Source organism: Petaurus breviceps, unplaced genomic scaffold (assembly GCF_028583685.1).
Source record: "Petaurus breviceps papuanus isolate PSGF00001 unplaced genomic scaffold, PetGlider_PUasm1.0 140, whole genome shotgun sequence".
In the NCBI taxonomy this organism is placed as follows: domain Eukaryota; kingdom Metazoa; phylum Chordata; class Mammalia; order Diprotodontia; family Petauridae; genus Petaurus; species Petaurus breviceps.
In genome coordinates, this window is record NW_027185698.1 from 42,040,581 (window position 1) to 42,056,002 (window position 15,422).

A 15,422-nucleotide genomic window follows, 5' to 3' on the forward strand; every position below is an offset into this window, starting at 1 on the left:
ATCTTCAAAGAGTATTGAGGGAATTAAATAAGAAACACAGACGTCCTAGATGATGGATCAGTTCTGTTTTGGGGTTTGAAAAGGGGAAGGAAAAGAGAGGGTAAAAGGAGGAATACACTAGTGTAGAAAGAAGGAGGAAGGGGTGTATGTGGGATGAACTTGCTATTTCTTATAACTAGGTGTGTGAGAAGACTACAAACATGGAGAAGAGATTATAAAAGTGGGCAGATGAACTTCACTGATATGCGATAGACAAAAAGAGGAGGTTGAACACATTTTGCTGTAGAGATATATTAAACCTAACAAGGAAACAAACTGGGATGTGACAGAAGTTTTATGAGGAAGGATTAAGCTGGGGAAGAAATCCACAAGGGAAACAAACTCCTTGAATCTGAAGGGGAAATTTAATAAGGAAAAGGAGAAAAGCAAATAACTAGAATCTAAGGGGATACTGTAGCTTGCTTCTTAGACAACTGTCTGAACAAACCATGGCACATGAATGAAATGGAATGTTACTGAACCATAAGAAATGACAAAAGAGTTGACAGAATCCTGGATTGTATGAACTGACATAGAACAAGGACGATAATGCTGTAAAGAAAAACAATTTTGACTCTGAAAACTCTGATGAAAGCAATGGAAGCTGATCATATTTCTACAAGATTTATGAAGCAGTTTAACTACCCCTGAGAGAAACTATGTTTATTTGTTACAAGGATTTCCCCCCCAATTCTTTCTCAAGGATAGCTGAGTAGAGGGTCCTGGAGATAAGGGTACAATTAGTAATCATGATGACAAAAACAGCCTGGGTCATCAAAACATTTTTTAAATGCACTAAAGAGAAAAGAAGAATATTCAGAAAGAAACACAAATAAGCAGGAAAGTTTGGAAAAAAGCAAGTGGTATAAAAAATTATTATTTTCATTTGGAATCTTCTTAATGTTTTGCTTTATATATGGAAATAATCTTCCATTGTTTAAGTACAAAATAAAAAAAATTTGGGTAAAAAATGAGCTAAGTGACTTTAGAAACATCTCAGGGAAATATCAGAAATAGGACTACAGAAAAATGAGTCCTCTACGGGGGTAGAAATCTAGATGCTACACCTTATACTGATTAGACTGCTTGTACTTCTCTACTTAATGAGTTGGTGTAAGACTTCATGAAGTTTATCTATTTGAAAAGTATCAAAGACAAGTTTTTTGAAGATCAAAGAAATAAAGTCTAAGGAGATTTGCTGATGTACAGGCACTGAACCATGCAAACTAACTTAGTACAGGTCCATATATTTTTGACAGGGTAAGCCAAGACCAGAAGAAATAAGGAAAGCAAGAATTTTAATAATAAATGGAATACACAAGCCACAGTACTGATTCAACAGTGTTTCAGGTTACAAGGCCTCATTTCATCAAGATAATAGTATGATCATTAGACTAGAGAAAGTAATAATGACAATTCAGTCAACTAGTAAAAATTTCTACAGTCTTCTTAATTCATATGCATTGTCTACATATGTAAGGCTCTTGTGAAATATTCTCCATGAATCAATTTTACTAGCTTATATATCTCTTTTTCCTCCAAAAATTTGCTTTATTTTTTCTTAAAACAAGGTGAGGTAAGACTTTACATAGATTATTATGTCATTGTTGAAAAGGAACATATGAGAAAAATTATTATTGCTAATTTTTTTTATCTGAGTATAATGAGGGGATTAACCAATAAGAGCCCAGCCTTGGAAGCACACACAGGGGACTGTGCCTACTACCAACCTATAGGGAGGTTTGGGGAACCTGCTTCTGGAAATCCTTGATGACATGTAATGAAGTGGCCCTTTTTCTGAGTTGAGCACATGCAGGTGTTCTGTCACTGCTTCCTGTCACAGAAATGTTGTTTATAGTCCAGTCATCGATATACAACTGTATCTTTCTATTCTTCCTTATTACCACCATTCTGAGTGGTGCAAAGGGGCTGCCAGATTCTGGAAAGATGTCCTTAAAACAGCATTTCTTTGGGATAGTTTCTGGGGTCTTCCAATACAGATAAAGTAATCTTCCTAGATCTTTCTGTGAATGGTTAAGAATTGGTGATCTGGATTCTGTGCCTTGAGCATATCCCACATATTTAGTAAGAACATCCTTGTGTTCTTGTTTAACTTTTTCCTGGTTCTACACTGACTTGTCAGACCACTCTTCATCTTTCTTTGCAGACTCATTACTCATATTACACCTCCTACTTCCACAAGGTTTTGTCCTAAGCCTAAGCCCTCTTCTCTTCTCCACCTATATTCTCTCAATAATTTTATCAGTTCCCATGGGTTTAATTAGTATTTCTATGCAGATAACTCAGTTTCAAACAATCTTTCCATTCTTCTGGTAATGAGGAGTCATGCAAGTCAAATACCTCACGATCCAGTAAAGAGATTAAAAAGTCAGTGCTCCAGGAATATTCTCTGACACCTGTTATTTATCTCCTTCCTATTGTAAGCCTCTGCACAATTTTCATGCATAGTCAAAGTGTGTATTCAGCTTTATTTGCAGTGCGTGCTAAAACTGTGAGATGGCTGAAATCTTTATCAATAAGAGTTGACCTTACATAATGACTTCATGTTTAAGGAATGCAACTATACAGTCCCATTTCTTGGAATGTCAAAATAAATTTGCTTTTTTTTTAGAACTCAAAATTTCCCTTATTTTCTTTTTTCCAAGTCTTATCATTCTCATTTTTTTTTCTTTTTTAGTTTACATCATTCATTTCCACAAGATTTTGAGTTACAAATTTTCTCCTCATTTTTCCCCTACCCACCACCCCAAAGCAGTGATCCCACGGAATATCCCCTCTCCTAATCTGCTCTCTCCTTTATCTTTCCACATACCCCCTCCAACTTTCCAGTAGGGCACGGTGGATCTCTATGCTCCAGTGTGTGTATATCTTATTTCCCAGTTATATGTAAAATCATAATAATAATATATGTATATATTTTTAAACATTTGATTTTATAACTTTGAATTCCAGATTCTTTCCCTTCCTCCCTCGTCACCCACTCATACCGGGAAGATAAGCAATTCAATATAGGTAGTACATGTGTAGTTATGCAAAACATTTCCATAGTGGATATATTGTGAAAGACTGACTATATTTCCCTCCCTCCTATCCCACCTCCCACTTGTTCTATTCTCTCCTTTGATCCTGTCCCTTTTGAAAAGTAGGTGCTTCCAAGTTCCCTCCCCCCCAGCCTGTCCTCCCTTCCATCATCCTCCTTCTAATTTCCCTTCCCCCCTACTCTCCTGTAGGGTGAGATACCCTATTTAGTGTGTATGTCATTCCCTCTCCAAGCCAGATTCAATGGGAATAAGGTTGACTCATTCCCTTTTGCCTTCATGTTCTTCCCCTCCACTGTAACAGTTTTCCCTTGTCTCTTCTATATGACATAATTTACCCCATTCTGTCTCTCCCCATCTCCTCTCATCATATTCCTCTCTCACCTCTTAATTTTACCTTTTAAGTATCATCCCTTCCTATTCAATTGGTCCTGTGCCCTCTATGTATACCTGTACACATATATACACACATTCACATATGTATTCATACGCCTATATACCCTCTCTCTCTATATATATATACACACACACACACACAACACATACACACACACATTTCTATTCCCTTCAACTATTCTCATACTGAGAAAAGTTTCATAAAGTTACAATTATCGTTTTCCATGTAGCAATGTAAATAATTCAACTTTGGTAAGTTCCTTATGATTTCTTTTCCCTGCTTACCTTCTCATGCTTCTTGTATCTCAGTGTCAAATTTTCTATTCAACTCTGGTTTTTTCATCATGAATGCTTGAAAGTCCTCTATTCCACTGAATGACCATATTTTCCCCTGAAACATGATGCTCAGTTTTGCTGGGTAGGTGATTCTTGGTTTTAATCCCAGCTCTTTTGACCTCTGGAATATCATATTCTAAGCCCTTCGGTCCCTAAGTGCAGAAGCTGCCAGATCCTGTGTTATCCTGATTGTATTTCTACAATATTCACACTGTTTCTTCCTGGCTGCTTTTAATATTTTCTCCTTGATCTGGGAACTCCGGAACCTGGCTATAATATTCCTAGGAGTTTTCTTTTGGGGATCTTTTTCAGGAGGTGATCAGTGTATTCTTTCAACCTCTATTTTGCCCTCTGGTTCTAAAATCAATTTCTTGAAGGATGATTTCTAGGTTCTTTTTTTGATCATGGTTGTCAGGTAGCCCAATAATTTTTAAATTATCTCTCCTGGATCTATTTTCCAGGTCAATGGTTTTTCCAATGAGATATTTCACATTGCCTTCTATTTTTTCATTTGTTTTGATCTGTTTAATAGTATCTTGATTTCTCATAAAGTCACTAGCTTCCATTTGCTCCAATCTAATTTTGAAGGAATGATTCTCCTCAGCGAGCTTTTGAGATTCTTTTTCCATCTGGCAAATTCGGCTTTTTAAGGCATTCTTCTCCTCATTGCCTTTTTGAGTCTATTTTGCCATTTGAGGTAGTCTATTTTTAAGGTATTTTCTTCAGTCAGGTTGTTGACTCTCATTTCATAGTTTTCTTGTATCATTCTCATTTCTCTTCCCAATTTTTCCTCCACATCTCTTTTTTGGTTTTCAAAATCCTTTTTAAGATCCTCTATGGCCTGTAACCAGCTTATATTTTTCTTGGAAGCTTTTGGTGCAGGAGTTCTGACTTTGCTGTCTTCCTCCTGTTCCGAGCTTCAATCCTTTTTGTCCCCAAAATAGGATTGCTCTGCTTGCTTTGCTTCCTTTGCTTGCTCATGTTGCCACTCAATTACTTGACTTTTGAGATTTTTGACACAGTAGAACTCTGCTACCAGAGAGGGGAGCTTTATCCCAATCACTGGGGTTTTCACAGCTGCTGGAGCTATTAGTTGGGTGCCCTCTCTGAAGCCTACACACGCTCTGGCAAACTGGTCACATACCCCAGGACCTCCACCCTAGACCACAATCCAGATCCAAGCAGGTGAAAGCAAGAATGATTACCCCTCAGACTGGTTGATTGGTCCCCCTACAATCTGCAGGCCAGGAGCTCTGAAGCAGCCATGCTTCAGCTGCTTTTCCCTCCGGGTGGTAAAGGCCAGAGTGTACTCCCGGTTCCCAAAGTCCACATTGCACTGACCTCTCACTTTGTCCTTAGCATCTATGGGTTGATAATTCTGGAAACTGCCACAGCTGCTAGTGATCTGAAGTCCCTCCAGTTGGCGGCTGGTTGTGGCCACCCTGAGGCTAACACCTCCTGCTCACATGGGGCTGGGCTCGACCCCCAGAGCTTTGCAATGGCCCCTTCCTGCCAGCCTGCTGGTCTGTCTTTAGCAGGAAGTGAGCTTCCCTCTGTAATTTTGTGGGTTCTGTAGTTCCAATGTTTGTTTAGAATCATTTTTTACACGAATTGGAGGAGGTAAAAGCAGGAGCTGCAAGGAAGTCCTGTATCTACTCTGCTATCTTGACTCCGCCAAATTTCTCTGATAAGGGTTTGGTGTCCAAGATATACCAGTAATTTATATGTGTCAGTGTATCTGTGCGTGTGTGTGTGTGTATGTAAAACTAATAGCCATTCCCTGATAAGTGGTCAAAGGATATGAATAAATAATTCTCAAAAGAATTGCAAAATATTCACAACTACATGAAAAAATGCTCTAAATCACTAATAAAAAGAGAAACATTGAGGCTTTACCTCACAGCCTACAAATTGGCAAAAATGACAAGAATAGCAATAGTCAATATTAAAAGGGTTATGGAAAGACAGCCATATTCATAAATTGTTGGTAGAGTGGTAAAACAGCCCAACCATTTTAGAAAACAATTTGGAATTATGCAAATCCATATCTTTTGAACCAGAGACTACATTATAGGGTTTAAACCCTAAGGAAGCCATCAATAAAAAAGTACTCCCCATATACTCCAAAGTACTTATAGCAAGGATTTTTATGATAACTGAGAAACGGAAATAAAGTAGCTGCTCATCAAATTGAGGAACGGATAAACAAACTGTGGTATATGAATGCAATAGAATATTACTGTGCTATAAGAAATGATGCATGTGATGAAAAGAAATGCATGGAAAGACCTATCTGAACTAATGCAAAGAAAGCAGTCAAGAAAATAACACAAGGGGCGGCTAGGTGGCGCAGTGAGTAAAAGCATTGGCCCCGGAGTCAGGAGGACCCAAGTTAGGTTCCGGTCTCAGACACTTAACACCCACCCACACACACACAAACTAGCCATTTTGGGCAAGTTACTTAACCCCAATTGCCCTCCAAAAGGGAAAAAAAAAATAACATACATGGCGACACAACAATGTAAACGGAAAAAACGACAACTCCCCCAAATCAAAAGTAAATGTAACAAAATTAATACCCAAGCAGGATCCTAACGTAGAGACGAAAGGGCACCCTCAAACCCCTCCTTTGGGGAGGTAAGAGGTTCACAGTTATCATACACATAACTGTTTTTGGATGCAATTAGGTATTATTTGTATTATAATTTGTCACCCTACACAGTGTAATGAACATAAACCCGGTCTTGGAGTCAGAGAACCTACGGCTCAAGTCTATACTTAACATACACGGAATTTGGGGCCTCAGTTTTCTCAAATGTAAAATGGCAACTGACCTACCAATGTTACAAGGTTGTTGTGAGGAAAGCACACTGACATGCATGCATTGGTGTCAAGGTATGTATGTCTACACGGATTATAATTACTTGTTGTATATATGTTATTCTCCCTTGATAGACTATAATGTGCTAAATTCTATGAGGAATGAGACCTTACGTTTTTTTATTTCACTTAGCCACTTTTAACAATCAAAAAATAAATGTATTTTAAATATGTGCACAAATATTTTGTAAAACAACTGGAATATTTCAATGACGTTTCTTTTTCAACCAACGATGCTAAACAACTACAGTGACTACCATCTAAAAGATTTGAGTACTTGAAAGCTACTTGGCAAAAAGACTATACTTACAAATCTGGGGTAGGTCTCTTAAAAAGATTTTGCTATATTCACAGTCTTTATAGTAATTACTTATTAGGTTGACAAATATGTATTTCAAACCAATCTGAATTACAATTTTAAGCAAAACTGAACAATTTACTGTATTTATGTGAAGTTTTTATGATACACTCTATTTTATGGAAATGGAACAATCTTGAATCATGATGGATTGAGTATAGAATGAATGGGAGTGGGGGAGGAAATAATCCTTTTGAGACACTTGAGAAGATATCACTCCGATATAAGGGAACGAGTCCTTTGCATGATGAAACCTATTTTTATATATTTATCAAATGCTTTTTATTAATGTCCAAAGGTGATTTTCACAGATGTTTTGGGATAGTCATAAAAAAATTAGCAGTAAAAAAAATTTATTATTTGTAACTCAAAATCTGGCGGAAACGAAGGATGGAAATCAAAAGTTAATAAAGCATTTGAAAAAAATTTATTACTTAAATCAATAATGGAATAATAATTTAATTATAGCTGATGCTTTGCAGTTCAATTTTCATTTTGTTCCACTCTCTCAAGAATTGTTGCTAATGATAGCTCCCCCATTACTTACCTCTCCAAATCCTCCTTTTCCTAGAACTCTGTAATGTCTAAATGTATTTTTTGTTACAGGTTTCCTAGTCAGTAAAAAAAAAAAAAAGAAAAGAAAAAGAAAAACAGAACAAAGGTTAGATGTCTCGTGCTATAGGTCTGCGTTAACATAAACAAGTCAAATTCTTGCTTGATTCTAGTTGATTAAAGGATCAGTATCTTTCCTTTGGTTAAGTGATCATGTGGAAGAGGACACACAAATGGCCATATGAATACTAATAAGCACAATGGGTGCTCATGGTCAGGATCAGAGAGTCCTCTAGAGGAATAATCTACAAGAAATAAAGACTGTTTCTAGTGGGATGGATCCTAATAAGGAACGACCCTTCCACGCTTTCTAAGAGATTTGCAATAAGATACAGTTACTCTTCAGTCCTTACTAATTCTGTGTACGAATGGCAGTAAAAGATACAGGGGAAAGGGTTCTTCACCTGCAGCGAGACCTTTCTACTCCCTGATTTCTCCCCACTCAACAGAGACCCTATAGGAAAGGTTTGCCATCTTTTCAGGGGAGGATCATACTTCATACTACACTATACTTCATCAAAAAGAATTTGAGCCCCTTTCCTTTGTGCTCCCTCTTTTCCCCTTCAGTGCAGGAAATGATTTTGCTTTTTATCTTGGTATACCAAGCTCTTGGCACAATAACTGGCATATAGTTAAGTGCTTCTAAAAGTCTGCTGATGGACTGGTATTACCATATTGGACAGGTCTTTAAAAACTGATGGACTGGTCATTTCACAAGCAATTATCCTTTTGATTGGGAGTTATCTCAAATTCAACCAGTCCAATATAAAACTCATTATCTTTCCTCCAGATCTCTAACTCTGCCGAGAACATTTCTGCCCTTCCAAGGCACCCAGGCTCCTAGCTTTGGCATATCATCCATGGCTCCTGGAACAAACCATCCTCAAGTCTTGTTTCCCCTTTGGCGATAGTTCTTTTGTGTGTTCCTTCCCACCATTCACATGCCGACTCCTGGTGTAAGTTTGTACCTCACATGTCTAGATTTATTTTCACTGCCTCCTGACCAGGTTTAGATCTTCCCCACTGCAGGCCATCCTCTACACAACAGCCCAAGTGATCTTTCCCAAAGTATAGCTCTGACCTCATAACTTCCCTATCCAACAAACACCTCTGGGTCCCATCACCTCCAGAATAAAAAACCAGAATCCTCTGGCTCTGCAAGGTTTTCACTTCCAGGCCCCTGCCTTTCCTGGCTTCTCTCATTTGGCTCCCCTCCACTTACTCTACAGCTCCAGGCCTTTTCACCGGCTGTTTCCCACGACAGGGATGCTCTCCTTCTGCCTCTAGGACTCATCACAGGTTCAGCTCAAATAATGCTTCTGCAAAAGGTTGCTCCTGACCCTCTGCAGCCTGCTGCACAGAGCTGTGTGCAGGCTTCTCCCCCATTAGAGTGTGAGAGCCTTGAGGGCAGGGCCCTGTTTTTGCTTTTCTTCATACCCCTAGCACTTAGTACTGTGCCTGGAACATAGCACGTAACAAACGCCTGGTGACTGAGAGTCCGTTAAAAAAAAAAAAGGGAGGATTTGAACTCAAGTTGTGGGGTATAAAGGAATATTATTGTGCAATTAATAAGAGATGATGAGCACTCATATTTCAGAAAAACCTGGAAAGACTTCTATAGACTCATGCAAAGTGAAATGAACAGAACCAGGAGAACACTGTACACAGTAACAGCAATACTGTATGATGATCAATTATAAACAACTTAGCTCTTCTCAGCAATACAACGATCCAAGAAAATCACAAAGGACTCATGATGGAAAATGCTATCCACATCCAGAGAAAGAACTGATGGATTCTGAATGCAGATTGAAGTATACTATTTTCACTTTTAAATTTCTTTTTTGTAGTTTTTTTTTTCCATTTGGTCTGTTTCTTCTTCCACAACAATGACTAATATGGAAATATGTTTTACATGATTGTACATATATAACCTATAACAAGTTGCTCACCATTTTAGAAAGAAGGAAGTGGAAGGAGAAAGATTTGGAACTAAAAATTTTGTAAAAATGAATGTTTTTTTACATATAATTGGAAAAAATACTATTTTTAAAAATAGAAGATAAAAAATAGCAAATCTAAACAGTATATATAAAAAAAAAGAACAGGACTTCATAACAATGTTCCATAACCATAGACCCTGACCATTGCAAAGGAGTGGAGGTGGTATCTTCTTATATCCCTTATTTGGGGCCAAGCTCATTTTTTTTAATCCAAGATATGGTAGTTTTATTATATTAATAATCTTCATTAAATTTTATTAAACATAAAAAAGAGGGGGGGGAAGAGGAAACATGAAGAGGAAAAAAAGCATTCTAAAGAATATTCCTGTCATTTTAGTCTTGTTTTCTAAGCAAACAAATTGGAATGAATGATTTTTGAAAGATCTTATAAATTCTAATCAGTAAATGCCTTACCTAGAAGGCTAATACACATTAAAAAAAAAAATAAACACATAGAGCTGAACCAAGAGAAATTTTATTACTTATTTCAATGATTTCAGCACCAAAGTCTTAATACTAATTTTCAGGGATAAACAATGTAAATAATAAAGGAATTTCCTTGAAAGAATCCTATAAAATTACAACAAAATTTACATAAACTATTAAAAGTTGCTATTTCCATCATGAATAATGTGGGAGGGAAACTACATATACACTCACCATACCTTTCCAACCACTTCCACTGTAAAAACCGAGAGAAAAACATGCTTTCTTGGTACTCCTCAAATGGTCTTCCACTTAAATAATCATGGACAACCCTAGAAAAATATTTTTACACAATTATACCTTTCTACATTATAATATGACTTTATATTGATGGGTCAACTGAGTAAATTGAGTTATCTACAATAAAAGAACAGATTACATGGAATTTTGCATAATTCAGGGAACAAATTTCACATGTAATGGGTTAATTGTGGACATCTGGAAACCTGACTCTCTAGTACTTTTGTTGCCACTGGTGCTATTACACTGCTACAGAAATACTCTAGTGGGGATCAAGAATACATTTTTAATTTAAAAAATAGGAAAATGGATATGGTATATAGAATTTCATATGTAGAACACTACTTAGGAATATTTATTCCAAGTATCCGGATAAGTGACTGAGAACATGCTAATGATAAAAATTGTAAAGTACCCATTAAAAATGTATTTCCTCAGGTGGTTGAGAATGATAATGGATGACAACATTATTATCTATATGTAGATTTGTATATTAACACCAGTTCTTTCCAAGTCTAAACTAACTTAGCTTACAATTATATTTGTAGCCTCTGTTCCTTTTTACACTTTAGACCACTGTTCAATACACTTTGCTTCAAGTTTCTTTTGCTTTTGTTTTTTTGATATTCAGTTGTCATATAGCTGTTTTTAAAAATGAATTATAAATAACATGAAATATTACAAGGAAATTATTTTGTAAATATTTACATTTAAATCAATTCAATTTATAATTTCAAATTACACAATTCAATGTATAATATAAACTTTTCGATCACTCTCATTAATTCTCTATCAAGATTCTTTGACAAATCATTCTTTTCTTCTTATATACTCACAGCAAGTTCTCCCTTCTGGTTTTACCTCTTTTGAATTACTTTATAATGGTATTAATTTTTTATATTCCTCATATTTGTCAATCTTAATTGTATTATAATATTCTCTTATATTAACCTACTATTTATTTAATCATTGCTTCACTGTTCAATGCTGAGGCTACAATACAGATCAAGAAAATATAAAAGAGAAAAATAAACCCTAGTTATGACATTAACAGGAGTTACCATATATTTTGGAATTAACTAGGAAAGCACATAACTTGTATAAATACCATCATTAAAGCACAATGACTGAAATAAGAGTGAAATAATATTCAAGGACATATCAGATTGGCAGGTAAAAAATGATAATAGTCCCAAAATTAATTTATGAAATACCAATCGAAATACCAAGAGTGTTTCTTCATAAAATCAATAAAAAGCTACAATGAAATTTATGTGGAAAAACAAGCAGGTAAAGCCATAAAGAGGGACGTGGGGGGTGGAGGGGAAGCTAAAGAACATGCTCTTCCATTTCATGCCTTTAATACATATTACAAAAATGTTATTTTCAAAGATATTTGGTTCTGGGAAAAAATAAAAATAATACAAAAAGACTAATGGGTCATAGAATCACAAATTTGTAGATGCAAAGAACCTTAAAAGTAATTAATGTAGCATCTTCATTTTACAGATGAGGAGCAGATGCCCAAAGAAGGTTTAAAAGCAAGCCCCTCTTTTGAGGATAAATCTAAGGCTCTTCTGTGCTATGGAACAGACACAACAAAAAGCATACAAAAACTGGAGGAAATAAAAATTGGTTAGAGTTAGTTATTTAATAAATGTACCTAGGAAAATGTGGATCTGTCTATCAATAGAAGATAGCATTAAACCCACATCTTACACAATATACCTCAGTGAATTACAGTTTGATGAAAGGCTTAAATGCCCCCCCCAAATTTCCCCAAATGAACACCCATAAACTATTAAAAAAGGTGCAAGAAAATAATACAAAGTACTTAACCATGATAGGGAGATGACTTTACTTTTCAATAAATAGGAATTATAAAGGGACAGATAATTGTTTTAATTATATTAAAAGAACCTATGCAACAAATATAATGAAAAGAAAAAAATTTTTTGTAAATAAAACAAAAATCCAAAATATATTTAAAAAAAGATCACAATGGTCAAATTCAATTCAACTCAACAAATGGAAAAAATGCTCTAGCTCACTAATAATCACATCTTCTATCTGAAACTCAGTGTTGGTGGGGTTATGTGGAGACAGGTACTTTCCTACAATCCTCCATCCCTATTTTTCACATAAATAATTTCCCTGGTTCTGCTCATTTCACTCTGCACTGGCTCATATAAATCTCTCTAGGTTTTTTGAGTCTATCACTTTCATTATTTCTTCTGGAATAATAACATTCCATTAAATTCCTACACTATAATTTGCTAAGCCATTTTCAAACTGATGGGCACCCACTTTTGTTTCTAGTTTTTTTTTTCTCTAGCTCTTAACTGTGACAAAATGGGTCATAGTAAATATGTACGTATGAGTTTTTCCCTCTCTCTTTAATCTCTTTGGGACTAGTCATGATATTACTGGGTCAAAGAGAATGAACAGTTTGGTGACTTTTGAAGTAAAGTTATTCTATACATTAGTTGTAATCATCTTTCTTACCTACACCTAATCTTAAAGGCTGTAATCTGTTTCCACAGACCTATCCTAACTGCATTTTGCACTATACCTCTTCAGTCTCAACATATTCTCCTATTTTAAGATATGAGATTTATCTTCGTTTAATAAAAAGACCCATTTATCGAAATTCTGGTTTCTGTCCAGTACTTTTCAATCACACTGGAGGAAAGGTAATACAGTGGAGACAGCTGATCTCGCCGCCAAGAAGGCCTCGGTTCAAGTTCCATGTATGACACATACTGGCTGTGCAAACCTGGGCAAGGCCCTCGAAATCTCAGTGCTCTAGGCAACTCTAAGACTGAGTGGTAGTAAAGACCTTAAATTTCTTCTCCCTGGAATCTCCTGTATCATGAAGTCCCTATTCCTATCCCACTTAGTCCTTAAATAATCCATGCTGACAGGAAAAAGTGATGAAAATACTTCTAACTATAAAGGGCAACGGCAGTTGCTACAGTTTCAAGATGCCTGTTCTGCTGAAGAACTGATATTCTAAACTTGATTCCCCCACAAACTCAAATGTCCAAAATCCCAGATACACAGAAGGATCTGTGATCTCACTGCCAAAGGAACTCACTCTGTGGACACAGGTCACAACTCCTCTACATCTCATCCTCTCATTCACACATGTGCCTTGCTTGTTGTGAAGAATCCACAGAGGACCTCTCATTTCAATTAGAGGTAGTGAAAACAAAGATGTAATTTATTTTGTCATCCAAATTCACAGATCCCCTGAAATTATTTATAAACTCTGTAGGGGTAGATTCCAGGTTATGACTATCACGACTAGAGGAACTTTTAGTGACTATTACTTAAAGGTAATAGCACCATCACCAAATAGCTATATGATTCTGCTCAAATTATGTATCTAATATCCATCAGTGACATGAGGCTAATGCCATCTTTCCAATAACCACAGAAAGCTATTATGAAGATACTGAAGTATAGACGAGAAGGCATTTTATACTTTTAATGTAAAAGGATTATAGAAATATAACATGATAATGAACCAGAAGCATTAAAGGACAGTAAAACCAAGGAAAATTTCAACTGAGGCTAATAAGAAACGTCACCTGGGGATGGGATCAATAAGAAATTTGAAAATGTCCGTAATGCTTCTGTCTCCTAAGACTAATTAACAAATCCCTAAATGATGTGAGCCTTGGTTACCTGGGAAGTTGGTCGTTTTTACCACACATACATGATTAATTCATTCAAGGTTCCAGAAGAAGGATGTTTTCAGGGAAGTTTATGTTTAGTTAATAGGTTATTTTCACGCCTAAGAATGAAATACTGGGAGAAAGAGCAGGCAGAATCTTGAGGAAGCAGATAAATCACTGGAAATTTTAGTTCAACTCCTGATTCTTCAGTTCACTATTGGTTTACTCCTACTTTTGAACCTATTTGCTTTCACTTAAAAGTAAGCCAATCAGGAAATTTTATCTGAATTTTGAAAATACTCTGATAATATTTGTAGTTTTTTTTTTTTTTAATGACAGCAGGGGAAAAAAAGTTACCCTAACATTTGGTCATGGCAATATATTTTACAGTTTTTGTTAATAATCACAGTGCTGTGCATTTGTCACTTACCGAGTACAGTCTTTAAAAAGCTCTTTGCAAGGGCTCTGCTCCAGCCTCTCTTTACATTCTTTCACTATATCCTGAGGTATTTCTGGTAAATGGGCAGCAGACTTCATATAATAGAAACCAAATACATAAACACAATTAATAATCTTAAAATAAATCCTTCACTAGCAAAGCTTGTCAAGGGAGGAAGATGAAAAGGTTAATCTAATTAAGTGACTGATTATAGAGACTTTAGTTCAATTTTGGCAAAATTTGAATTTGTACATAACTGAAACTAGAAACATAAAACGAGTTCCAATTAAATATTTTAAAACATATTGTGATTTCTTAATATTGTGAAATAAAGCTGACAAACAGTTGAGCTTTTATAACTCAAGGAAGAATTTTTAAACTGCAAAGTCAAAAGCAGGTTAAAAAAACAGTATAACTAATGAGAAGAAAAATTCATAACACTCAATAAATGTGAACGGTGAACACTCAATAAATGTGAAACAGTTCAATATACGTTAACTATTATATTATGGGAACTGACTGTTTACATAATTCTAAAAATTATTCACTAATATACACACACACTTATATACACACCCATTTGTACATGTACATATTTATATAACTTCTAGAAATTCCTCTTAATATATTTCACTAGTTCTAGTCATCAGTGCTATTCTCTCAAAAGCTGTATGTTTTTTCAAAGTACAAGCTGTACAAGCTTAATCAAAAAACTCAACTGCAAAAGAAAGTCTAATATTAACACTGAAATAGAAAAACCGTACTGAAATTTACTCATGGAGAAAATTATAACAATTGTTAAAAACTCCCATGAATATATATTTGCTTCAGAAACAAAAAGGAGAGATATTGCTGGCTCCCTGATGAATAAAAAGAGCTGTCAAAAGATGGATA

At 35.6% G+C, this 15,422-nt stretch overlaps 1 protein-coding gene across 4 annotated transcripts in view; it reads right to left on the minus strand.

Annotated features, from left to right (window-relative positions):
- Positions 1 to 15,422, minus strand: part of GRK4 (G protein-coupled receptor kinase 4) — a 141,172-nt gene that overhangs the window by 65,226 nt on the left and 60,524 nt on the right. For all 4 annotated transcript variants that reach the window (XM_069070748.1, XM_069070738.1, XM_069070746.1 and 1 more), the window contains 3 exons: positions 14,520 to 14,620; positions 10,349 to 10,441; positions 7,616 to 7,679 (listed from right to left, as the gene is read on the minus strand). In XM_069070748.1, coding sequence (XP_068926849.1) covers positions 7,616 to 7,679; positions 10,349 to 10,441; positions 14,520 to 14,620 — 258 coding nt within the window. The remainder of the gene's footprint in view (positions 1 to 7,615; positions 7,680 to 10,348; positions 10,442 to 14,519; positions 14,621 to 15,422) is intronic.